At 39.7% G+C, this 26,890-nt stretch overlaps 1 protein-coding gene across 1 annotated transcript in view; it reads left to right on the top strand.

Annotated features, from left to right (window-relative positions):
• Positions 1-278: 278 nt before the first annotated feature.
• The window catches only part of EFHB (EF-hand domain family member B), a 61,215-nt gene continuing 34,603 nt past the window's right edge, over positions 279-26,890 (top strand). Inside the window, exons 1-5 of the mRNA XM_033212773.1 lie at positions 279-1,341; positions 16,147-16,209; positions 16,738-16,881; positions 18,298-18,478; positions 21,679-21,789. Coding sequence (XP_033068664.1) covers positions 559-1,341; positions 16,147-16,209; positions 16,738-16,881; positions 18,298-18,478; positions 21,679-21,789 — 1,282 coding nt within the window. The 5' untranslated portion in view covers positions 279-558. The remainder of the gene's footprint in view (positions 1,342-16,146; positions 16,210-16,737; positions 16,882-18,297; positions 18,479-21,678; positions 21,790-26,890) is intronic.

Raw genomic sequence — 26,890 nt, 5'->3', positions numbered from 1 at the left:
GAGAAGTTGGTGAACATTTGATCTAGCGCCCAACGCCACATCACTCAAGTTTTCTTGCCCTCCAAATCTAACAAAGAAAAAGAGAGAGGAAGCAGGGATAGAGGGGAGGAGGAGGAGGGATGGGAGAGGGGGAGAAAGGAGAGAGGAAAGGCAAGAGAGAGACAGAAAGAGGGAGAGGAGACAGGGAGAGAGAGAGGGGGAGGGGAGAGCAGAGTGGGAGAGAGGAGAGAAAGAGGAGGGAGGGAGGGAGAGAGAGAGAGAGAGAGAGAGAAATGAGAGATGTGCCGGGGTATCTGTCCAAGGAGGACTTGAGCGCCAAGTCCCGCCCCTGTTTCCCAGGTAACCGGATAAACAGACTCCATCTTTTCCTCGGTGAACTCAGCTAGGTGTTAAGAGGCAGGCAGGAAGCAGTGGGCAGGAAGTACGAGTGAGGTTGTGCTCTTTCCTGAAAGTGGGATTCCTCAAGGGATTGGAAACGTCCCTCGAGCCAGGTACAGTTTTCTCCTTAGAGATGAGTGCTCTTGGAGAAATGAGAGTGAGGAGAAATCATCCCTGAACATGGAGATTGGACACCCCAACGAAGGGAAGGATGATTTAGGAGACAGGAGGGTCATCATGGGAACAAAATTTCCCATGGAGTTGGGGATCAGAGTGGGATTAGGAAAAGAAGATTCCCGATGCGGGGAGAGCCCTGTGGTTAGTAATAAGTGTGAGGGAAGGATGACATCACCAGAAACAAAATTTCCATTGAGCAAGGGGCTTGAAATGGGATCAGAAAGACAGAATATTTCTAAGACTCTCATGCAGAGGGGTAGTTTAGGAGTCGGCAGTGTCTCAGCCTCAGAGGGAACAAAATCTTCTCTGTTGCCAGGAAGAATGGGGTTAGAAAATGAAAGTCTTCTTGCAAGTTATACCCATGAACGGATAATACAGCCTCCTTTGGGCAGGGTGTGTGGAAGTCCACAGGCTGTAGGGAGCAGCAGAGCTCCTTTGGCTAGTGGCTCTGAAAGGGTAGAGCAGTTAGTGGGAAAGCCTGCTTTGGATATGGAACCAAGACAGGAAATGGAAAAAGAGCCTACCTGTGTTGTAATGAAACCCAGCACAGAGATTAAGCCTCTTGTGGAGGTGGACATCGGACTAACCCAAGCTGAGGAGCCAGGTGAGACTAAGAATACAGAGCCCCAAATGGGCTTGGTGATAGAACCTCCCCAATGCCAGTTTGCCCAACAACCTGAAGAGAGAAAGGAGGCTGGAAACATTGAATCAGGAGTGGAACCTCCAGATCGCATCAGACCCATATACTCTGGGAAATTTTTTGATCGAACACCTTGCTGGCCAAGTGTAAGTTTTTTCCACTTTCCCTGGGAACTAAACTGTGTATAGCTGTGTCTTTATTGAGATGATAAAGTGATGAAACTTGTTTTGAAGAGACAAATTACGAAGATTTCATGAGATTCGTAAATTTCTTGCTCCACTGGACTCCTTGCAGATGTTACTTAGATTTCTGATTCTCTGCCTCCCTTCCTAGATGTCAGCTTTGTTTTCTGTGCACACCAGTGGTTTGTTCTGATTTCTTTCTCTTTTCTCCTTTAACTTTCATTTCATTTTCCTCAAGCCTCTCACATACTGAGATACATGAAGATACATGCTGTGTCCTAATATTCACACTTTGAATGGAAAAAGAAAAGTGTTTCTTTTTCCATTCATTGGTTAGTCTGTGAGTTACTTGTTCTTTCAGCAAAGACTTGTGGTGGCCATTGTGCCAGGTACAGGACAAAATAAAATGAAAAGTACATGATCCCTACTTCCAGGTTTAGGCTCACTCCAGTAATGGAGACAGATAACTAAAGGAATAGTATACGGTTATCTAAATGAATAAAAATCACACTATTCTTCCTTTATAGAAGTACACTCTGAATACAGAGCTCAGTGTAAAGATAGCACAATTCTGTTTAGAGGAGATGGGAAAGGCTTAATAGGAAAAGTAATGTTTGAGCTAACATTGAAAGGTGTCAGTATTTGAAGAAAGAATGAGGTTAGAGCATTTTAGGCATAAAAAGGTACAGAGCATGACCACTGTTTCCTATGTTTGAGAGGCATGAAGAGTTCTATTCAGCCAGCAGGGTGTTGAGAGATGAAGATGAAGAAGAAATACGTAGAAGACATCTAAAGGCCCAGAATGTAGGGATAAAACATATGGATACAGTATCAATGGTGGATCTTAATGAGGGTAGAAATAAATAAAATTTGCCTTTTAGAAAGATAATTCTGATATCAGTAGTTACGATGAACTGGAAGGGGGAGCTACTGAATGACAAGTAGGTAGTTAGAAGAACATTCCAAAGTTCTGATGGACTGGAATTAATGTAGAATTAGAAAGAATAGAAAGTAGACTGCACTTCTGAGAGGTTTTTAGATGATATTTTAAAAAATTGCCACTTGGTTGTGGATCTATGTGGTGAGTATGGGAAGGTTGATGGATGACTCAGGAGTTTCTGTGTTGATAATGATCTCTTTGGGTTTGGTGGCAAATGCATGTCCAGTGTTGGCTATCTTCAGTATGAGATAACAGGTGAAGAAGCCAGGGAGACACTTGGTAATATGAGACAATTGATGCCCTGTGGGTGTGAATGGGAGAAGAAAGTCAAGGCAAGAATCTTGGGAAACATTGACAAGAGGTAATCAGTGAAAAAGATGTCAATAAGATGAGTTCTTGAGGGCAAAGACTATATCTTGTTTATTGGTTACCTTCATGTCATACCACAATACCTGGCTTACGGTGGTCGGTCAATAAATACACGTTTGATAAATAGAAGGAAGCCTGGATGATTAAATGGGAGAAAGACCAGTAAGGAAAGAAAAAGGTAAGTCTGAGACACTGGTATTGAGGAACATAAGAAAGTGTCCTTAAGGTATAATGTGAATAAAATATTCCACACACTGAAATTTGAGAATAAAACTCAGCTGAAGAGGTCACAGGGCTTCCACAGAATTTTGTCTGGGTTTGAAGACTTTTCCCCTTCAGACTCAGAATGTTCTTTTCTTCTGTGTCTCACATTGCTTTCTGATTTCCTCTTTGGATTTTCCCAGCCACTTTACTTGACCACACCTGTTCCCATTTCTGGATTGGTTCTGCAGTTTATAGCTTCTGATCTGATCTGATCTGATCTCACACACATGCAGACACCAGCTTCCAGTTTCCAGCACAGGCAATTCTAAAACCTCTGCTTCCTCCCACTTCTCATACCTTCCTTTCTAAATGTGATAGGACAAGAAAGAGAATGTTGAGGAGAGAGTGACCAGCAGTGTTAAATCATCTCTGATGGGCATTGTGCAGTGGCACTACCTGTAATCCCAGCACTTTGGGAGGCTGAGGCAGGAGGTGTTTTTTTTTTTTTGAGACAAGAGTCTCACTCCATCACCCAGGCTGGAGTGCAGTGGTGCAATCTCAGCTCGCTGCAAACTTGGCCCCTTGGGCTTAAGTGATTCTTGTGCCTCAGCCTCCCAGTAGCTGGAATTCTGGGAGCATGCCACCACACCCGGTTAATTTTTTTTCCTTCTTGTTTTTTTTTTTTTTTTTAAATTTAAGTTTTGTATTTTTAATTGAGAAGGGGTTTCGCCATGTTGGCCAGGCTGGTCCCCTACTCCTGACCTCAAGTGTTCGGCCCACCTTGGCCTCCCCAAGTGCTGGGATTACAGGCATGAGCCACCACACCCAGCAGGCAAGAGGATTTCTTGAGGCCAGGAGTTTGTCATCAGCCTGGGCAACATAGCAAGACTCTGCCTATACAAAAAAGAAAAATTAGCCCAATGTGGTAGCGTGTGCCTATAGTCCTAGCTCCCTGGGAGAGATGCGAAGATCAGTTGAGCCTGGGAGTTCAAGGTTCCAGTGAGCTATGATCACGCCACTGCATTCCAGTCTGGGTGACAAAATGAGACCCTGTCTCCAAAAACAAAGTAAAAATAAGATTGATTAACTTTGGACATTAAGAAATTACCAACATTGTTAGAATGACATAATAGAAAAAGAATTCAGATTATAATATACTGAAGAGCGAATGGGTTATTAGAATCAGAGAAAGCGATCATGAAATTTTTTTCCCTTAAGAATTACGACAGAGGCCGGGCGCGGTGGCTCAAGCCTGTAATCCCAGCACTTTGGGAGGCCGAGACGGGCGGATCACGAGGTCAGGAGATCGAGACCATCCTGGCTAACACTGTGAAACCCCGTCTCTACTAAAAACTACAAAAAACTAGCCGGGCGAGGTGGCGGGCGCCTGTCGTCCCAGCTACTCGGGAGGCTAAGACAGGAGAATGGCGTGAACCCGGGAGGCGGAGCTTGCAGTGAGCTGAGATCCGGCCACTGCACTCCAGCCTGGGCGACAGAGCGAGACTCCGTCTCAAAAAAAAAAAAAAAAAAAAAAAAAGAATTACGACAGAAAGAGAAAGAGTAAATATTCCACTTAGGAATCTTATTATTTAGTGAATCAGTGGAGGAGTTGAGATAACACAAAGGAAGAGAATGGGTGGAACCAGATTCTGTATGAGTGGAAGGGAATGGAATTAGGATTATAGGCAAGAGGAGGGAGTCTAACTGCATTAGAAACAAGGCTTCATTTAAAAATAATTTTTAAGATGTTAAAATACTTATTTTGATTATAGCAAGAATAATGACATGATAGAAAATTTAGAAAACGGATGAAAATGCCTATAATCTTACCACCTCAACACAATGCCTATTAGCACTTTACTGTTTCATGATTATTAATATTTATTGGTGGCTCACTATATTAATATGGCTATTCATAGACCTTTGCAGGTATTAATTCGTTTGCCCTTATTGCAACCTGTGAGGTATCTACTATTACTAAATCCTATTTTACAGGTAAGGAAATGGAAGCAAATTTAGGTAATTCGGCTAAAGTCATATAGCTAAAAAGTGGTGGAATCTGAAGTCTCAAATTCCTATTTGAGAGCCTGAGTTCTTAATTACTCTATACTTCTTATGACACTTTTATCCAAATGCACTTTTATGTAGTTGTTATATTGAGTGTAAAATTTGTTTTGATTTTTCATTTGTTATTTATAAGATTTCACTATTAGTACAAAGACTTCAAAAAGATCTTTTAATGATAAAAAATATTTAAGCCAATTCTTTTGTTGTTGTTGTTAAGACAGAGTCTCGCGCTGTCACCCAGGCTGGAGTGCAGTGGCACCATCTCGGCTCACTGCAATCTCGGCCTCCTGGGTTCAAGCAATTCTCCTGCCTCAGCCTCCTGAGTAGCTGGAATTATAGGTGTTTGCCCCCATGCCCGGCTAATTTTTTTGTATTTTTAGTAGAGATGGACGGGGTTTCATCATATTGGCCAGGCTGGTCTTGAACTCCTGACTTCGTGATCCACCCACCTCAGCCTTCCAAAATGCAGGGATTACAGGCATGAGCCACTGCACCTGGTCAAGCCAATTCTCTAGTTAACTCTTTCCCTCTATTGTTGGGCATTTATTTTTTATTTTCCCAGAATTTTCTACAAAACAGTTTGTCAGCCAGGCATGGTGGCTCATGCCTGTAATCCCAGCATTTTGTGAGGCTGAGGTGGGAGGACTGCTTGAGTCCAGGAGTTTGAGTTTAACCTGGGCAACATAGTGACACCTTGTCTCAAAAAAAAAAAAATGTTAAAAAAAAAAGTCTTTTTATATGTGTTGGAATATTTTCTTAAGGAAAGAGTTTCAGCAGAAGGCAAAAGCATGGGTCTTTTTCTAGTTTCTATTGCTAAATCTCTTCCTAAAAGACTGTAGAAATAAATTTTAAAAATCATAATAATTTGTTAGGCATTGTTTTAATTTACGTTTCTTTGACTTATAATTAGATTGGAAATTGCTTCATATGTTTGTTTTTATTGTTTTTGTTGTCCTTGTGTGTGGTCACCTTGCTGAACTCTTATTAGTCATAATTGCTTATCATTATTTCCTTTGTTTGTTTATGACTATTTTGCTTGTGTATGGATATTTTAGGTAAACAATCATATTGACACTTTTTCCTTTTCTCTTTGGTATCTATACCTTTCGTCTGTCTCTATTTCCTACCTCATTGCATTGGCTATGATTTAAAAAAAAATACAGTATTAAAAACAAGGTCTCTTGGCTAGGCATGGTGGCTTGCCCCTGAAATCCCAGCACTTTGGGAGGCCAAGGCAGGTGGATCACCTGAGGTCAGTAGTTTGAGACCAGCCTGGGCAACATGGCAAAACTCTGTCTCTACTAAAAAATACAAAAATTAGCTGGGTGTGGTGGCAAGCGCCTGTAATCCCAGCTACTTGGAAGGCTGAGGCAGGAGAATCATTTGAGCCTGGGTGTGGAGGTTGCAGTGAGCCAAGATCGCACCACTGGCCTGGGCGACAGAGCAAGACTCCGTCTCAAACAAACAAACAAAACAACAACAATAACAACAACAAGTTCTCGTTTCTGATTTTAATGGGAATGATTCTAATGTTTCACTATTACCTATGATTTTGTGGGAGATTTCTGATGTTTAAAGTTAAGAACGCTTGTATCCATTTCCAGTTTGCTAAGAAAGTTTAAAAATCAGGACTAAACAATCTGTGAAAAGCTTTCCCTGCATTTATTGAAATATGTATTTTTTTTCTGAATTAAAATAGTTCATTTTCTTTTTTTTTTTCAATTATACTTTAAGTTCTAGGGTACATGTGCACAACGTGCAGGTTTGTTACATATGTATACATGTGCCGTGTTGGTGTGCTGCACCCATTAACTTGTCATTTACATTAGGTATATCTCCCAATGCTATCCCTCCCCCTCCCCCCTCCCCACAATAGGACCCAGTGTGTGATGTTCCCCTTCCTGTGTCCAAGTGATCTCATTGTTCAATTCCCACCTATGAGTGAGAATATGCGGTATTTGGTTTTCTGTTCTTGCAATAGTTTGCTGAGAATGATGGTTTCCAGCTGCATCCATGTCCCTACAAAGGACACGAACTCATCCTTTTTTATGGCTGCATAGTATTCCATGGTGTATATGTGCCACATTTTCTTAATCCAGTCTGTCACTGATGGATATTTAGGTTGATTCCAAGTCTTTGCTATTGTGAATAGTGCCGCAATAAAAATACGTGTGCATGTGTCTTTATAGCAGCATGACTTATAATCCTTTGGGTATACCCCTGGTAATGGGATGGCTGGGTCAAATGGTATTTCTAGTTCTAGATCCTTGAGGAATCGCCACACTGTTTTCCACAATGGTTGAACTAGTTTACAGTCCCACCAACAGTGTAAAAGTGTTCCTATTTCTCCACATCCTCTCCAGCACCTGTTGTTTCCTGATTTTTAAAGATTGCCATTCTAACTGGTGTGAGATGGTATATCATTGTGGTTTTGATTCGCATTTCTCTGATGGCCAGTGATGATGAGCATTTTTTCATGTGTCGGCTGCATAAATAAATGTCTTCTTTTGAGAAGTGTCTGTTCATATCCTTTGCCCACTTTTTGATGGGGTGGTTTGTTTTTTTTCTTGTAAATTTGTTTGAGTTCTTTGTAGGTTCTGGATATTAACCCTTTGTCAGATGAGTAGATTGCAAAAATTTTCTCCCATTCTGTAGGTTGCCTGTTCACTCTGATGGTAGTTTCTTTTGCTGTGCAGAAGCTCTTTAGTTTAATTAGATCCTATTTGTCAATTTTGGCTTTTGTTGCCGTTGCTTTTGGTGTTTTAGACATGAAGTCTTTGCCCATGCCTATGTCCTGAATGGTATTACGTAAGTTTTCTTCTAGGGTTTTTATGGTTTTAGGTCTAACATTTAAGTCTCTAATCCATCTCGAATTAATTTTCATATAAGGAGTAAGGAAAGGATCCAGTTTCAGCTTTCTACTTATGGCTAGCCAATTTTCCCAGCACCATTTATTAAATAGGGAATCCTTTCCCCATTTGTTGTTTCTGTCAGGTTTGTCAAAGATCAGATGGCTGTAGATATGTGGTATTTGAAAACTGGCACAAGACAGGGATGCCCTCTCTCACCACTCCTATTCAACATAGTGTTGGAAGTTCTGGCTAGGGCAATCAGGCAAGAGAAAGAAATAAAGGGTATTCAGTTAGGAAAAGAAGAAGTCAAATTGTCCCTGTTTGCAGATGACATGATAGTATATTTAGAAAACCCCATTGTCTCAGCCCAAAATCTCCTTAAGCTGATAAGCAACTTCAGCAAAGTCTCAGGATACAAAATCAATGTGCAAAAATCACAAACATTCTTATACACCAGTAACAGACAAACAGAGAGCCAAATCATGAAGGAACTCCCATTCAAAATAGCTTCAAAGAGAATAAAATACCTAGGAATCCAACTTACAAAGGATGTAAAGGACCTCTTCATGGAGAACTACAAACCACTGCTCAGTGAAATAAAAGAGGACACAAACAAATGGAAGAACATACCATGCTCATGGATAGGAAGAATCAATATCGTGAAAATGGCCATACTGCCCAAGGTAATTTATAGATTCAATGCCATCCCCATTAAGCTACCAATGACTTTCTTCACAGAATTGGAAAAAACTGCTTTAAAGTTCATATGGAACCAAAAAAGACCCCGCATTGCCAAGACAATCCTAAGCCAAAAGAACAAAGCTGGAGATATCACGCTACCTGACTTTATACTGCAAGGCTGCAGTAACCAAAACAGCATGGTACTGGTACCAAAACAGAAATATAGACCAATGTAACAGAACAGAGCCCTCAGAAAAAATAGTTCATTTTCTAAGGGTAAACCATCTTCATATTTTTGGCCTAAGCCCTACTTGTTGTGATATATTATGTTCATAATATATCCCTGGATTTGACTTGCCAGAGTTTCACTAGGATTTTTGTATGTGTGGTTCTCTGTAAATGTAGACAGTAGTTTTTCTTTTTGTGTTTGGTATTAGGGTAATGCTAGTGTATAAAAAGAATTGAGAAGCTTCTCATCTTTCCAACTTTCTTTATGCTTTCTTTATATGTTATAGTATTAGCTACTATATAGTAAATAATATAGTATTATATTTAGTATATACTATATTTATAACATATACTATATATTATAGTATTATATATAGTATATATTATATAGAGTATATATGTAGTATTATAGTATATAGTATATATCATAAATAAAGTATATATTATATAATACTATATAATACTATATAGCATGTACTATATAATAATTATTATATTAAATATTTAATAAAATATTAAATTAAATATTAAATAAAATAATAATATATAGTATATACTATATAATACTATATAATAATATATGCTATATTTAGTATATATTATATATAGTTTATAGTATGTATGGTATATATATAGTACATGCAGCATATACGCTATAGTTATTTATTTATATATACTACAGTATTTATTTATAGTATTATCTACTTCTTGTAAGCTTGGTTAAACTCAAACAGCTGAAAAAGGAAGGGAAGGAAATCCCTAACCTTCTGACCAGGGGATGGGATAGTAAAGTATTTGATGCCCCTGAGTCTCAGAGTAGGAAGGAAGTGCATTTGGGTGAGGTTGAAACCCAGTGTCAAGCATGGCTGTGAGGAGAGTTTAGATGAAAATCCCCATTGTGAATAACCTGCAAGATCAATCCTTGAGGATAATCACTTTGCATCAGGGTGCATTCAGGGAACTGGAAGAGTTTATTTTAATGAGAGAGCTTTCCAGTTTTGAGCAAGGAAGAGTAGATACACCTCATTTTAGGAATACTCATCCTGTGGTTTGAAGTTGCTGCCCAAAGTTGGTGTTTACTTGCGGGTGAAGGTTTGCTCTGATGGATTTATGAGACCCATCAGGCAAGTTCTTCTAGTAAAACAGTCATGGATACGGAACCAGTGCAGCAAGGAAAAGTTTCCAAGAAATACTGGCTTAAGGAGAGATTTCTGGTGTGTCCTTAATCAAAAAGATTCTTGTGAAAGGAGGTCCTCTGTGTGGAGGCCTGGTAGCCCTTGAAAGAACACTTGACTTTTGAAAAACAAAATCTCTACAATGGTCATTTTCTAAGATATCCCAAGACTGTCCCTTGATTTCCATCAATGCACTGACTGTGGCAGAAACCTGGAATTACTAAGACAAAACATCCGAAGCATACAAAGTGCATTGGTAAATACTATTGAGCCCTGGAATAGAAAGAGGAAGAAGGAAATAGAGTTTCAAGGGAAACTTTACAAAAATTAGTGTCCACGATAGCGTAGTGCCATGGGAGGTTGAGGCTGCGATGAACCGTGATGGTATCACTTCACTCCAGCCTGGTTGACAGAGTGAGATCCTATTTAAAAAACAAAACAAGGCCCGGTGGGTGGCTCATGCCTGTAATCCCAGCATTTTGGGAGGCCGAAGTGGGCGGATCAGCTGAGTTTGGGAGTTCGAGATCAGCCTGACCAAAATAGAGAAACCCCACCTCTACTAAAAATACAAAATTAGCCGGGTGTGGTGACAGGGACTGTAATCCCAGCTACTCAGGAGGCTGAGGTGGGTGAATCTTGAGCCCGGGAGGCGGAGGTTATGGTGAGCTGAGATTGTGCCATTGCACTCCAGCCTGGGCAACAAGAGTGAAACTCTGTCTCAAAAATAAAAATAAAAAATAAAAAAACAAAAAACCCCAAAAACCCACACACAAACAAACGCTGGGGCTACATTGATGAAAAATTACATAGCACTTGCATTCAAGGAGCTTAGAGTCTAGAGACTGGAGACCAACAGACAAATGACTTTTTAATATGGTAAATGTCATGCAAAGGGGTGCCTTGCTTTTTCCTGTTCTGTACTAGTAGAACCTGACAGCTATTTTGGGAATAGGTGGAGGGAAAGGTGCCCCCCATTATAAATCTTGTGGGACCTTCCTAGTTATGCAGGCCCTGGTATTGGAGAAAATACCACGTACAAAGATTTATTTTGTATGAATTTGCAAAGCTAATCTCTGCAGAATTCTGGGAATTGGGTGTTTTTATTTGCATAATGGGTTCAGTGTCTTCCGGGCAGAAAGGGAATGGGTACCATCACTCCTAATTCTCTCTGCGATGTTTAGAATTGGGGATCTCTCTGGGTAAAACAGAGGGATCTTGACCAAGGGCAAGTGGGAGAGCTGTAACCATTATGCTAACCCACATTAAGTTTGAAGAGTGGAAGGTGGTGTGATGATTATGGGTCTGTGGGTCCTGAGCAGCTGAAAATGGTCTTATATCAACCTTCCTGAGTTGACTTGAATCTTGGGACTCACTTGTATGAGAAATGAAAGAGGTACTTGGCCATTAAAGGCTGTAACACTGGGGGTTGACTGAGGAGGTGGCCAAGCAAGGTATCTCTGGTGTGGTTAGGGACTGAACAAAGAAGCAGCTGAGCGAGGAGATGGCTGGTGCAGTTGGGAGTTGGGTTACAGACAGAAAGCCTAAGCAGATAAGTAAAAATATTTAGGACAATAATGCCAGGGTTATTGAGGACAATAACCCATTTCTCACCGACAGAGAAAAGGGTTACAAATATGGAAAGGAGAAGAATAGAATGAATTGTGTTGTGTTGGATTGTGATTAGAGGTATTCATACACATTTATGATGTATCTATATATCTATGTCCATGGATTCTAACTACATACATTTAACTAGACAGGATATTATAGGATCAATATACACGCAAGTGTGCAGGGGTGTCTGTCTATTCATATGTTTCCTAACTCTATTTAAGAGAGCGTAGAAGCAGTATTTCTCTAGTAGCAATGAGCACACCAAAATCCAGATCTTTATTTCTTAATACTATTCTCTATGAAAAGAAATTAAGCTCCTTGGAGAAATGGCTGACTCTAGGACTTGCACAGGCTAGTACGATATGAACATGGAACATCTTTATGAGCAAAAAAGTGAGAAGAATCCTAAAGAATCATGCAGATATAAAACAAATTTGATGAGTCTTCCCCTAGTCCAAACTGGTATACATTGAGTATTGAATAAAATTGCCATTGAATAAAATAGAAATCCACGCGTACATAGGGATGTAAATACATAAATGTGTGAATAAATAGTGAGAAAAGGCCTGGTGCCGTGGTTTATGCCTGTAATCCCAGCACTTTGGGAGGTCGAGATGGGAGGATCACGAGGTCAGGAGTTCGAGACCAGCCTGGCCAACGTAGTGAAACCCTGTCTCTACTAAAAATACAAAAATTAGCCAGGCATGGTGGCATGTGCCTGTAGTCCCAGCTACTCGGGAGGTTGAGGCAGGAGAATGGCTTGAACCTGGGAGGCAGAGGTTATGGTGAGCTGAGATCATACCAAATGAAGACTTTCTAATTCTAGCATTCTTTCTACATTTATTAATTGCATTATACTTATACTGCAAGGAAGTTTTCTCTCTCTTTTTTTTTTTTTTTTTGAGACAGAGTCTCGCTCTGTTGCCCAGGCTGGATTGCCCAGGCTGGATAGGGTTTTGCTCTTGTTGCTCAGGCTGAAGTGCAGTGGCGTGATCTCGGCTCACTCAGCCTCTGCCTCCTGGGTTCCAGTGAGTCTCCTGCCTCGGCCTCCCGAGTAGCTGGGACTACAGGTGTGTGCCACCACGCCTGGCTAATTTTTGTATTTTTTTTGTAGCAACGGGGTTTCATCATTTGGCAGCCATCACAGTAATAATGATTTAGGAAGAATCATCATTAGTTTTTTTTTTTTTTTTTTAAGAGAAAAGGGTCTCACTTTGTTGCCCAGGCTGGTCTTGAACCCTGGGCTCCAGCAGTCCTCCTGCCTCAGCCCCTCAAAGTGCTAGGATGATAGGCATGGGCCACCACGCCCAGCTCATCAGTACCTATTAAAACAATAGGTGAAAAGTAGAAATTTTATTTAGATTATCGTGTTTAAATTCTAAAAAGTTATTTCTTCTCAGGTTGTCTTTTAAAATTTCTAATCTTATTTTATGAATGCAATAAATGCAACATCTTATTATATCTGTCAGGTAATTTCTTTTGTTTGTTTACGTTTTCCTATTCCCTCTATGTTTGTGTTTGTTTTTTATTAGCTTGTTTTGCCCCTCCCTTTCAAATTGGAGTCTAATAACTCATATTAAAACATTAAGCAGACTGGGCATGGTGGCTCACGCCTGTAATCCCACCACTTTGGGAGGCCAAGGTGGGCATATCACTTGAGCTCAGAAGTTTGAGACCAGCATGGGCAACATGACAAAAATTCGTCTCTACAAAAAGAAATTACAAAAATTAGCTAGGCATGGTGGCCCGCACTTGTAGTCCCAGTTACTAGGGAGGCTGATGCGGGAGGATAGTGGAGGTTGCACTGAGCCGATGTTGACAGGCAGAGATTGCAGTGAGCTCAGATTTGCACTACTACACTCCGGCCTAGACGACCGAATCAGACTCTGTCTCAAAAACAAAACAAAACAAAATAAATTAGTAGCTGTGTGTGTGTTGCATGGCTTGTTTACCCTGGGGCTTTTTTTTTTAAGATAGGGTCTTGCTCTTGTTGCTCAGGCTGGAGTACAGTGGCGTGATCTCGGCTCACTCAGCCTCCACCTCCTGGGTTCCAGTGAGTCTCCTGCCTCGGCCTCCCGAGTAGCTGGGACTACAGGTGTGTGCCACCACACCTGGCTAATTTTTGTATTTTTTTTGTAGCAATGGGGTTTCATCATGTTGGTCAGGCTGCTCTTGAACTCCTGACCTCATGATCCGCCCGCCTTTGCCTCCCAAAGTGCTGGGATTACAGGCGTGAGCCACCGCATCGGGCTGGGGCACTGTTATAAGGTGATCAAGTGATGAGGCAGCTTTTATTTTGGGAGAGTCCCCAGTACTAATTTTTTTTTCCTCTAGGTTATTCAGATTTTCCAGAGAATATTGATAATGGTAATAATAGTTGAAACTTACATAGCACATAGCGTGTGTGGACACTGTTCTAAGCATTTTATATATATTAACTCATTTAATTCTCACAGTGATCTCTATGAGGTTGGTACTGTTATCACCATCTCCATTGTGAGCAAATTGAGGCTGAGTAATAGGGTGACACAGCTTATTTATTGGCAGATATTTGAACCCAAGCAGGCTGGCTTCCAAATCTCTATTTATATTCATGATGCCCTGCTGCCTTTCCTATTGTACTGCCCACTGGCTAGAGGGCTGGCTTGACTCCTGGCTGCTTGCTTTCCACGGCCCAGTGGGAGAGGAAGCTAGAGGAAATGCATTACAGAAAGTATACTTTATTAATGTCCCGCTACCTTATCTTGAGCTTGATGTTTCTGGCTACAAAACGAAAACAAATCCACAGTTTGGCGAGAGGGGTTGAGAGCTTGTGTGAAGACAAGGATAACATAGGATGGAGAAGAACTGGGGATCCAATTGCCCTGAATACAAACTTTCAACCAACCTTTCTATTTTCGTAGCTTTACCACACCTTCTTCCAAGTGTTGAACTTTTCCTGTATCTGTTGATTCTCAACTGCCTTCAGCTCAAAATAATCCATATGCAAAAGTGGCATATTTTTGGGCGGCATGTTCTGATCCCTTTCATAATTTTATTTTTCATTTTTGAGATGGAGTTTTGCTCTTGTCACCCAGGCTGAGGTGCAATGGCATGACCTTGGGTCACTGCAACCTCTGCCTCCTGGGTTCAAGCAATTCTCCTGCCTCAGCTTCCCGAGTAGCTGGGATTACAGGCACCTGCCACCATGCCTGCCTAATTTTTGTAGTTTTAGAAGGGACGGGGTTTCACCATGTTGGCCAGGCTGGTCTTAAACTCCTGACCCCCAAATGATCCACCCACCTTTGGCCTCCCAAAGTGCTGGGATTACAGGTGTGAGCCACCTTGCCTCGCAGCCTTCATATTTTTAAAAAAGACTTGAGTTCCTATCCTAAGTATAGCAAGAGAGACAGTATTCCCTGGTATCTGTGAGATTTCTTATAACTTCCAACTGAATTTAAAAAAACTCACTATACCTCTTCTCCATCTTCTCAGTCTTGCTTTTGCCCAGGTTAGAACACAGTTCCTTTCTTTTTTTACACAAAGTTCTTCTCACATAATATAATTGTGTGGGTAGAATTTACTGAAGATACAGCATTAAGACTGGGCTGCTTCTCACTGTCTTATTTCTCATCTTGGCGCCCTCCAGCCTCTCACCCTGTTGCTAGACCTTGGACTCCACACACCTTCTCAATTTATTTGTCATCTCCTTGATTTTTCCTTCTTAGTGTATCTAATCAGAAGTTGTTTTGCTCCTCCCTTTCAAACTGGAGTCTAATAATTCATATCAAAACATTAGACATTACAAAGATCATATTTTCTCCCCCCCCCTTTTTTTTTTAACAAAGCAATTCAGTTTTCTGCCTGGCTATGTCTGTGGGCTTCCTCTTTTATACCTAGAGATGTCAGCAAGATAGTCTCTTAAACCCTAATGACTCTCTTACTAAAAGGAATTCCACACTCAACACTTAATAATAAACTTTACCTACCCATATGTATTCATTCATATGTTCACGCACATCTACTCATTCATCTATCCACTCCACTCCATTCTCAATTTCTCTGCTTTTGTCAGTTTGTTCTCTCTCTTTCTCTCTCTCTCCTCTTTCCAGATACCCAGAACACTATGGGAAGTTAATTTTTTTCTCTTAGTTTTAAATTTTATTTATTTATTTATTTTCAGAGGCAAGGTCTCGCTCCATTGCCAAGGATGGAGTGCAGTGATGTGATCATAGCTCACTGTAGCCTTGAACTCCTGGCCTTGAGAAACCCTCCCTTCTTGGCCTCCCAAAGATCATACTTCTATTTCACTGTTACATAGGACAATGAATCATTAACCTGTGATCTATGAGAAGATTGTTCTGAAAGCTGAATTCCTCAACACATCACACAATTCCTGTAACTGGATGAATCACTAACAATGTTAATGCTGTAAAAATATATGCTTACAATTTTATAAATGTTTATAATATATACATAGCATTTAATGTTTGTTACATATGAAGATTGCTTTATATTTACTATGGGTTCTTCCTTTTTTATGTTAGTCAAAAGTAACTTTGTAGCATCAGAGGCATAGGACAAGTTTGAGATAAATTTCATTCTTGGAAATGCTCCTCTTCCACCCTGACAATGATCAACCCATTTTTTTCTCCCAAAGGCAGGAAAAGTTATTCCAGTTGGTTACAGAGTTGCAAGCTGCGTGACTGAAAAACTTCCCAGGGTGAGCACTTTCAATATACCTTTATGTTTCTACTTTTACCTTATGTGTGAACATTAAGAAATAGGCAACTCAACGTTCCTTATGAAAGTGGTATACATTTAATGTGGTCAATTTGGATTCTTTACTGTTTTTTGAGGCCTTCTATTGATTTTGTCCAAGAAAGTGAAAATCCCAGGCTTCCAGTTTCTAGCTCTACAGGGATTCAATTACAGGGGATTCAATTTATTTCAGTGGGAATAATGGTATACTTTGTAACCTGGATACTTCCTGGTTCTTTTCTAAATGCAACATTTAAAATAAGTTGTTTAGGGCACATGTTCTGAGGATCTGTGTCATGGAAAAAAATGTTGTCTACTTCCATTAATAAATAAATACATTTTAGGGGGATGTTCATTATTTGGGGCTGTAGTTCCAAATGCGCTTACTACATACATACACTTAAGGTTGTTGATTGATTGGTATAGATCCGTCCTGTTAATATTTTTATAAATTGTACTTACTACTATTTTCTTGCCTCACTCTTTGTAGCTAATTACTCCACCTGCGGCAAAAAAGTATTTCAACTTCAGATATCCACCTGCTGGAGTAGAAAGAGTATTTTATGGAAGAGCAAATGATCCCCAAATTGCACCTTATTTGACACATGGAATTAGATCTAAAATTTCAATACCGGTAACTTATTTTCTTTTTTTCCATGTACATTATTAATTTACCAAGGTGAAAATGCACAAATCAGGTATTAGTGAAATTCATGAGTTCCAGTCTCCTTCCCACCCATATTTTTACTAGCCTTTTCTCAATCTGTCTTCCAAAAGCCTTTATCTTGAGCAGTAGAAAAACTCCAAGCAGCAGCAGCCAAGGCAGTGTGAAGAAATTAATAGTTTAAGCCAAAAACTATCTATTCTCCTCTCAAATGATAAAAGCCTAGTTGCATTCCATTTTCTCACAATAAAGAGAAATGCTGTCAGGCTTTGTTAGACAATAAAGAAGACTGTCTTGGTGGGGTGTGGTGGCTCATGCCTGTAATCCAAGCACTTTGGGAGGCTGAGGCAGGAGGATCACCTAAGATCAGGAATTTGAGACCAGCCTGGCCAGCATGACGAAGTCCTGTCTCTACTAAAAGTAAAAAAAAAAAAAAAAAAAAAATAGCTGGGGCATGGTAGCGGGCACCTGTAATCCCAGCTACTCGAGAGGCTGAGGCAGGAGAATCGCTTGAACCCAGGAGGCGAAGATTACTGTGAGCCAAGATCATGCCACTGCAATCCAGCCTAGGCAACAGACTGAGACTCCATCTCAAAAAAAAAAAAGACTGCCTTAGTGACTTGCCTAGAGGCCCTATGGAATACTTATATGGACATTGAGTAGAGGTGGAGTCAAAATGTTTGTTATCTGCTACTGATTGAATGGACACTATAGATTCAGAAGACCTGATCTCTGTATCTGAAGAGAACTTTTGGAAGTCAAGTGGTTCTTGTGCTTTTCATTTTCACTTTTCTTTCTTTCTTTTTTTTTTTCTTTGAGACTGAGTCTCATTCTGTCGCCCAGGCTGGAGTGCAGTGGTGTGATCTTGGCTCACTGTAACCTCCACTTCCTGGGCTCAAGCGATTTTCCTGCCTCAGACTCCTCAGTAGCTGGGACTACAGGTGTGTGCCACCACACCTGACTGATTTTTTATTTTTTTATTTTTAGTAGATACAGAGTTTCACCATGTTGGCCAGGCTGGTCTCAAACTCCTGACCTCAGGTGATCCGCCCTCCTCAGCCTCCCAAAGTGCTGGGATAACAGGTGTGAGCCACTGCACCTGGCATCACTTTTCTTAAATATTTGAGTCGAGTAACCTGGAAGCTATCATCGTAAACCTTTTAGTATCACTGAAACCTTTTACCTCATTAGAAAGTTCTTCTAGGCATGTTTAAACTTCATAGCCAATTCCGACAGTTCATTTGAAGGTGAGCAAAGCCAGTGATGATAATGAAATGTTTTCCCACAATCGTATAGTCTCCTCTCCTTAGCTGTTGATTAGGGTTTCCATTTTCAGATTTGTACTATTTTTGTTGATGTATTTGTGCATTGTATGATTTCTTTTAGGCAAACACATTGATAAACCCACAGCCTATTACCACATTTCAACAGAAAATTAAAGATAAAAAAGAATCTATATATCTTAGCAATCGACGAGCACCATTAGGAAAATCTCATGATCAAGCACCAGGATTACCTAAAGGAATGGACACAATCAATACGACATTTGGGACAGCAGTCATCAGAGGTAGTAAAAAAAAAAAAAAAAAAAAGGTGGGGTGGGAAGGGGCTGGTAAAATAAGTTTCTTTGGAAAATTTGATCAAATATCTTATTTGTATGATGTTTGGTGATGGTGTAAACGATGACTCAAGAAGGAAAGATGGGATTGTAGCAAGCAAGTTACTCTCAGAACCAAAATCCTTGACGTGTATGTATGCAGAAGCAGGAAAAATTCAGGTATTGGAGTCCAGATATAGTGAGCATAGTAGGTATGGTGTAAAGACAGGAAAGTACTCAACAAAAATTGGCTCTGGGACTAGCTAGAGAACTGCAATCCCTTTGCCTTGGACATCCATTTGTGTGTTCTGTTTCCATCAGTGCTTCACATGTGTTCATGACTCTGAACTCTTATTTTATTTTATTTTTTTTTTTGAGGCGGAGTCTCGCTCTGTCGCCCAGACTGGAGTGCAGTGGCCAGATCTCAGCTCACTGCAAGCTCCGCCTCCCGGGTTTACGCCATTCTCCTGCCTCAGCCTCCCGAGTAGCTGGGACTACAGGCGCCCGCCACCTCGCCCGGCTAGTTTTTGTATTTTTAGTAGAGACGGGGTTTCACCGTGTTAGCCAGGATGGTCTCGATCTCCTGACCTCATGATCCGCCCGTCTCGGCCTCCCAAAGTGCTGGGATTACAGGCTTGAGCCACCGCGCCCGGCCAGACTCTGAACTCTTTATGAAACAGAGTTCATGGCACAGGTAAGTTTGGTAAATGCTGTATACCACACTCCATTCATGCAGAGCCATGAGGTCTACGTGCGTATTAACCAATCACAGGGCAGAGTGACTTCCACTCTGATTCTGAGAGGGAGTAGAGTACCATCTTTCAACAAATAACTAATTAGAACTGGTGATAGGCTATTCTTCCTTCTGAAGACCCAGGTTCCCGCCATGTTGTTGGGAGCCTTTCTTTACACCTTTCTCAGATTTCTGTCCTATACTCTTTTTGAGGTTATCCCCTCCCTCTAGGAGTCTTACCATAGGAGATCTCAAATTCCATGTTTCTTTATTTTTGTGGAGAAATTCTCTCTTTGTCTTTCCATACCCATTGAGGCTCCCTTCCAGGAACCTTAGCTTTGTTCACCAAAAGGCTCATTAGATTATTTTCCTTAAGGTAGTGACATCTACTCTGAAGATAGATTATACTTTGGAATGTAAAATCTGGAGTTGTACCTTATTGCATCAGATCTAAAGTTTTTAAAAATTTGACACATGAAAAATGTATTTTAGAGTAGATTAAATATCCTCTCCTTTTTATGTTTCATAAACATATGAAACATATATATTTATATTTATAAACTATATATATTTATATTTATATAGAGACTGGGGTCTCACCATGTTTCCAGGCTGGCCTCAAACTCCCGGACTCAAATGATTCTCCCACCTTGGCCTCCCAAACTGCTGGGATTACAGGTGTGAGTGACTATTTCCCACCTCTTCTTTTCGATAGGTTTAAGAAATCCTATGTATAGAACTGTTAGACATGGCATCATAGCCATTATATCGTAACTGCTACCTAGGATTAGTTTATTTAATGTGGAAAGTATTCTCTAAGTGTCCCTCATTTAAACATATAAAAGAAACAATGTTTCAAAACATGTATATATGTGTATCATTAAGTGTAATGTTCATATATCAAAAAGAAGTTCTGCTTTACAGGATTATTTTGATTGGAATAATCTTCTGATATTCTTAACTATTAGTTTATATACCTTAATTCTTGGCAGAAAGGCCAAAATAAAGGAAACTTCTTAATCTATGTTGTTAGGTCGAAAGGGAAGAGTGAAATTGTAAATGGAGTTACATTTACAAGTTATAATCTAAAGCAGTAAAAACAAAATTATTCACTGTACACAAAACTGGGAACCACTACTCATGGGAATGCAGCTATTAAACAAACATCTCTTCTAGATTTAGGACCAGTAGAATAATTTCTCCCTAATTCCAGTGATTTCCCTGGTACCTCTGGCTACACTGAGGATACAGATTCATTTTTAAAAATTAATTAATTAATTAATTAATTTTTTGAGACGGAGTCTCACTCTGTTGCCCAAGCTGCAGTGCACTGTTGCGATCTCGGCTCCCTGCAACCTCTGCCTCCCAGGTTCAAGTGATTCTCCTGCCTCAGCCCCCCAAGTAGCTGGGATTATAGGCGTGTGCCACCATGCCCGTCTAATTTTTGTGTTTTTAGTAGAGACAGGGCTTCACCATGTTGCTCAGGCTGGTCTTGAACTCCCGACCTCAGATGATCCACCCACCTCAGCCTCCCAAAGTACTGGGATTACAGACCTGAGCCACTGAGACTGGCCTGGGAATACAGATTCAGATCCAAACAGACACAGGGTGTATGCTTCCATCTAAAACTGCCAAAATTTACACCATGACTACCCCATAGGGCATTAGGGGTTCTAATTTGTGGTTCAGATTTGTTTAGGTCATCTTGAGAAGTCTGCAGCAAACTAAAATAAAAATTGTACAGAGATTCTCAGGACCAGGAATTTAACTGTGCTTGTAATATGGCTTACCACAACTAAACAGTTAACTGATAATAGAGTTCTTTTTTTTTTTTTTTTTTTTTGAGATGAAAGTCTCGCTCTGTCACCCAGGCTGGAGTACAGTGGTGCCATCTGGGTTCACTGCAACCTCTGCCTCCTGGGATCAAGTGATTTTCCTGCTTCAACCTCCCGAGTAGAGTAGCTGGGACCACAGGCACGTGCTACCACACCTGGCTAATTTTTGTATTTTTCGTAGAAATGGGGTTTCACCATGTTGGCCAGGCTGGAATTTTTGTGTGTGTGGTTTTTTTTTTTTTTTTTTTTTTTTTTTAGTAGGAATGGGGTTTCATCATGTTGGCCAGGCTGATCTCAAATTCCTGACTTCAGGTGATCCACCCTCTTTGGTCTCTCAAAGTGCTGGGATTACACACGTGAGCCACTGCTCCCAGCCAACTGATAATAAAGTTCTAACATGCTTCAGACTTCTAGGGGGTGAGCCAGGTCAAGCGGGCTTCCCTTTCTTGATAAATCATTTATGTTGGCTTTGTGATCTCTCGGGATGTCTATGTAGACTTGCATCCAGCATACCTAATTTCTCATTTGTTCTAGTCAATATAAACATCTTATAAATAGATTAAAAAGTATCTTGGAACTGATTTTATCAATTCTTCCTTCAGAATACTCTGCTAAAGATGTGGTGAATCCACCAAAATCCTATGAAGAAGTATTTAAAGAAGGAAATGAAGGACATGATTTGTATGTTGTTTCTCATAATGATTATTATGCAGGTAAGTGTCCTCCAATGCAAAATGGGCCTGAGGATATGGGAATCTCAGATTTGTGAAGAGGAATAAAGGAGATAAGTACATAAAATTAAATGCCTGGCATGTAATAGGTGATTAATACAATCTTATTCATAAGGTCATAAACCATGATAGCTGGGAAAACCTGTACCGCATATACTCATGGTTTTAAAAAATTTTATTTAAATTTTTTTTTTTTTTTTTTTTTTTTTTTTTTAGACAGGGGTCTCTGTTGCCCAGGCTGGAGTGCAGTAGTGTGATCATGGCTCATTGCAGTCTGCACCTCCTAGGCTCAAGCAATCCTTTCACCTCAGCCTCCTGAACAGCTGAAACTACAGGTGTGCATCACCACACCTGGCTAATTTTTTGAGTTTCTAAATAGAGATGAGGTCTTCCTATATTGTCCAGGCTGGTCTCAAACTCCTGAGCTCAAGCGATTCTCCCAAAGTGCTGGGATTACAGGCATGCATCACTGCACTCGGCTCAATACTTGTTCTAAGTGCTTAATTTTATATTAAGAATATTGGGTGATGATCAAGTTTACAAATTTTTGAATCAGATCAGGTTCAAATCCAAGCTCATCTATTTACTACCTTTTAAAACTTGGGCAATTTACTTATTTGATCATTATATATTCTTATCTCTTAAATGGGTATAGTAATATTGTGAGGATTGATTAGATGTCAGATGCTTAACGTAGTACCTGGAACATAGTTAAGTACTCATAATTATTAGCTGTTATTATTATTATTATTTTTAGTGATCTTGTCTTAAAGTTTCATATCCAGTAGCATATTACTAGAATTATTCCATAACACAACTAAAAAGGCATTAGTTGTTTATAGTGCTATAAAATAAAACTCAATTGCCAATATGTTGATGTTAAGTCAAGTCTTGATATAATAAAGGATTGAGAAGTAGACTCTGATACATGTCCTGAGAAAGCCTATGGATTGTGCATGGTTCATAAACTCAGTCTTTATTAGCTAGAAGAGCTGTCCCTTCACTGCAGCACAGCAGGGGGGTTGTGCTCCTTATTTCTTATTTCTTTACTTTTCTCCTCCACTGCAAGAAAGGGGGGGCTTTCTTGCTCCTTATTTCTTATTTCTTTACTTTTTCTCCTCCACTGCTGTCTAACACTAGACTCCCTTTCTATGCTCTCCTCTCAAATTTCTGTTCATAGCTTCATGTCTGGAGTCTGCCATTCGCTTCTGTCATAACCGATGTGTGTTGGTTCTCCCCTCCCTCCCTCCCTCCCTTCCTCCCTTCCTCCCTTCCTCCCTTCCTCCCTCCCTTTCTTCCTTCCTTCCTTCCTTCCTTCCTTCCTTCCCTCCCCTCCTTTTCCGTCCCCTCCCCTTCCCTCCCCTCTCCTTTTCTTTTTTGTTTCTTTTCCCCTTTCCCTTTCCTTCCCCCTCTCTCCTGCCTCTTTCTTTCCTTTCCTTTCCTTTTTCCTTTTCCTTTTTTTCCCCTTTTAATTTTTCTTTTCTTTTTTTGTCAGTGATAAGGAAGTATCTGCTGGTTCTTTACATGCCCCAACGTGTTCCCAGATTGTCTAAGATTGTCTCTACTCTCACACTGCCCCTGTTGCTATCTGCACAGATGCCATATTTCTTCTCACAGTCTTGACTTCTCTCCATATCTTTACTCCTCTACTTCCCTAGCCCATTCCTTTCTTTTGCTCTTTCCCTCCTTTCTTTTCTTCCTTCCTCCCTTTCTTTCATTCATTCCCTCCTTTCTCCCTTCTCTGTCTTGTGAAAATATTTTATTCATGTTTGAAAAAGTTTCATGTCTATTGCACAGTCTAATCCAATGCTCTTTGGTTGTTTTAAAAAGAACTTTGGTCTGAGTGCAGTGGCTCACTCTTGTAATCTCAGCACTTTGGGAGGCTGAGGCAGGTGGATCACTTGACCCCGGGAGTTTGAGACCAGCTTGGGCAACATAGGGAGAATCTGTATCTATGAAAAATAAATTAAAAAATTGGCCAGGCATGGTGGTGCATGTCTGTAGTTCTGGCTACTTGGGAGGCTAAGATGGGAGGATTGCTTGAGCCCAGGAGTTCCAGGTTGCAGTAAGCCACGATTGCACTATTGCACTCTAGGCCTGGGCATGAGTGAGACCCTGTCTCAAAATAAAATAAACAAAAAGAACTATGTCAATAAATATGTACAATGTATAGACAACCTATAATGAGATACCTTATAAGGATTTAACAGTCTGAGAAAAATAAGTATAGTTTATTATATTTAGAAGAGCTCTAATGGACCGTAACATGACTACAATTTCCTTCATTTGCTATTTTTATGGAAGTTTCAATGGCATCTTGAAAAGTTGTAGAATCTGATCTTTTAAATATGGTCTTAATTTTTCCCTCATAAGGAAAGTACCTTTTTTTATTATAAAAATACATTATAATTGTAGATAACTTAAATATTAAAAAATGAAGAAAGAGTAAATGTAACCTTGAAATCCCATTAGCTAGCGATAACTACAGTTGAGAAGTTGAACATTTTAAAGATTATTCTTATTTTTTTTTTGTGGGTACATAGTAGGTATATATATTTATGGGGTACATGAGATGTTTTGACATGGGCATGCAACATGAAATAAGTGCATCTTGGAGAATGGTGCATCCGTCCCCTCAAGCATTTATACTTTGAGTTACAAACAATCAAATTATACTCTTTAAGTTATTTAAAAATGTACAATTAAGTTATTATTGACTGTAGTCACCCTATTGTGCTATGAAGTAGTAGTTCTTATTCATTCTTTCCAGTTTTTTTCCCTGCCACCCCCATTATCCTTCTTAGCCTCTGATAATCATCCGTCTACTCTCTATGTCCATGAGTTCAATTGTTTTTATTTTTAGATCTCACTAATAAGTGAGAACATGCAACGTTTGTCTTTCTGTGCCTTGCTTATTTCACTTAACATAATGATCTCCAGTTCAATCCCTGTTGTTGCAAAAGACTGGAATTCATTCTTCCTTATGGCTGAATAGTACTCCATTGTGTAAATGTACCACATTTTCTTTATAGGTTCATCGTAATCTATCCATTCATCTGTTGATGGATACATAGGCTGTTTCCAAATCTCATTGTAAACAGTGCTGAAACAAACACAGGAGTGCATGTAATCTCTCTGATATACTGATTTTCTTTTCTTTTTTTGAGATGAATTCTTGCTCTGTTGCCCAGGCTGGAGTGCAGTGGTGTGATCTCGGCTCACTGCAACCTCCGCCTCCTGGGTTCAAGCCATTCTCCAGCCTCAGCCTTCCAAGTAGTTGGGATTACAGGTGTCTGCCATCATGCCTGGTTAATTTTTGTATTTTTAGTAGAGACGGGGTTTTGCCATGTTTACCAGGCTGGTCTTGAACTCCTGACCTCAGGTGATCCACCCATCTTGGTATCCCAAAGTGCTGAGATTACAGGCATTGGCCACTGCTCCCAGCCTGGTTTCCTTTCTTATGGGTATATACCCAGCAGTGGGATTGCTGGATCATATGGTAGCTCAAGTTTTAGTTTTTTGAGGAACCTCCGAATTGTTCTCCATAGTGATTGTACTAATTTGCCTTCCTACCAACAGTGTACAAGGGTTCCTATTTCTCCACACCCTCACCAGCATTTGTTATTGCCTGTATTTTGGATATAAGCCATTTTAACTGGGGTGGGATGATATCTCATCGTACTTCTGATTTGCATTTCTCTGATTATCAGAGATGTTGAGCACCTTTTCATATGTCTGCTATTTATTTTTATTTTTTTGATGAAATGTCTATTTAAATGTTTTGTCCACTTTTTTGATCAGATTATTATTATTTTTTTCTATAGAGTTGAGTTCCTTATATATCCTGGTTATTAATCTCTTGTCAGATGGGTAGTTGGCAAGTATATTCTCCCATTCTGTAGGTTGTCTTTTCACTTAGTTGATTTTATCCTTTGCAGTGCAGAAGCTTTTTAACTTGACGTGATCCCATTTGTCCTTTTTTGCTTTGGTTGCCTGTGCTTGTGGGATATTACTCCAGAAATTTTGCCCAGATCAATGTCCAGGAGATTTTCCCCAATGTTTTCTTGTAGTAGTTTCATAGTTTGAGGTCTTAGATTTAAGTTTTTAATCCATTTAATTTTATTTTTGTATATGGCAAGAGATAGGGGTCTAGTTTCATTCTTTTGCATATGAATATCCAGTTTTCCCAGCACCATTCGTTGAAGAGACTGTCTTTTCCTCAGTGTATGTTCTTGGCACCTTTGCCAAAAATGACTTCACTGTAGGTGTGTGGATTTGTTTGGATTCTTTATTCTGTTCCATTGATCTATGTGTCTGTTTTTCTGCTAGTACCATGCTGTTTTGGTTACTACAGCTCTGTAGTATAATTTGAAGTCAGGTAACGTGATTACTCCAGTTTTAATCGTTTTACTTTGACTTTTCTGGGTATTTTGTGGTTTCATATACACTTTAGGATTGTTTTTCTATTTCTGTGAAGAATGTCATTGCTATTTTTGTAGGGATTGCATTGAATCTGTAGATTGCTTTTGGTAGTATGGACATTTTAACAATATTGATTCTTCTAATCCATGAACATAAAATGCTTTTTGATTTTTTGGCATCCTGTTCAATTTCTTTCATCAGTGTTTTATAGTTTTCATTATATAAATATTTGATTAAGTTAATTCCTAGATATTTAATTTTATGTGTGGCTATTGTGTTTAATACATGGGATTACTTTTTATATTTCTTTTTCACATCATTCACTGTTGGTATATAGAAATGCTACTAATTTTTGTATGTTTATTTTGTATCTTGTAACCTTACTGAATTTATCAGTTCTAACAATTTTCTTGTGGATTCTTTAGATTTTTCTAAATATAAGATCATATCATCTGCAAATAAGGGTAATTTGGCCTCTTTCTTTCCAATTCTCATGCCCTTTATATCTTTCTCTTGTCTGATTGCTGTAGCTTGGACTTCCAGTATGAAGGAAGAACTTTCAGTCTTTTCCCATTCAGTATCATCCTAGCTGGGATTCTGTTGTGTACGGCTTTTATTTTACTGAGGTGTGTTCCTTCTATATCCAGCTTGTTGAGGGTTT

The sequence above is a fragment of the Trachypithecus francoisi genome, unplaced genomic scaffold (genome assembly GCF_009764315.1).
Source record: "Trachypithecus francoisi isolate TF-2019V2 unplaced genomic scaffold, Tfra_2.0 Lachesis_group0, whole genome shotgun sequence".
Classification (NCBI taxonomy): Eukaryota; Metazoa; Chordata; class Mammalia; order Primates; family Cercopithecidae; genus Trachypithecus; species Trachypithecus francoisi.
The sequence above is the reverse complement of the archived record's forward strand: the minus strand, read 5'-3'. Positions and strand labels throughout refer to the sequence as shown.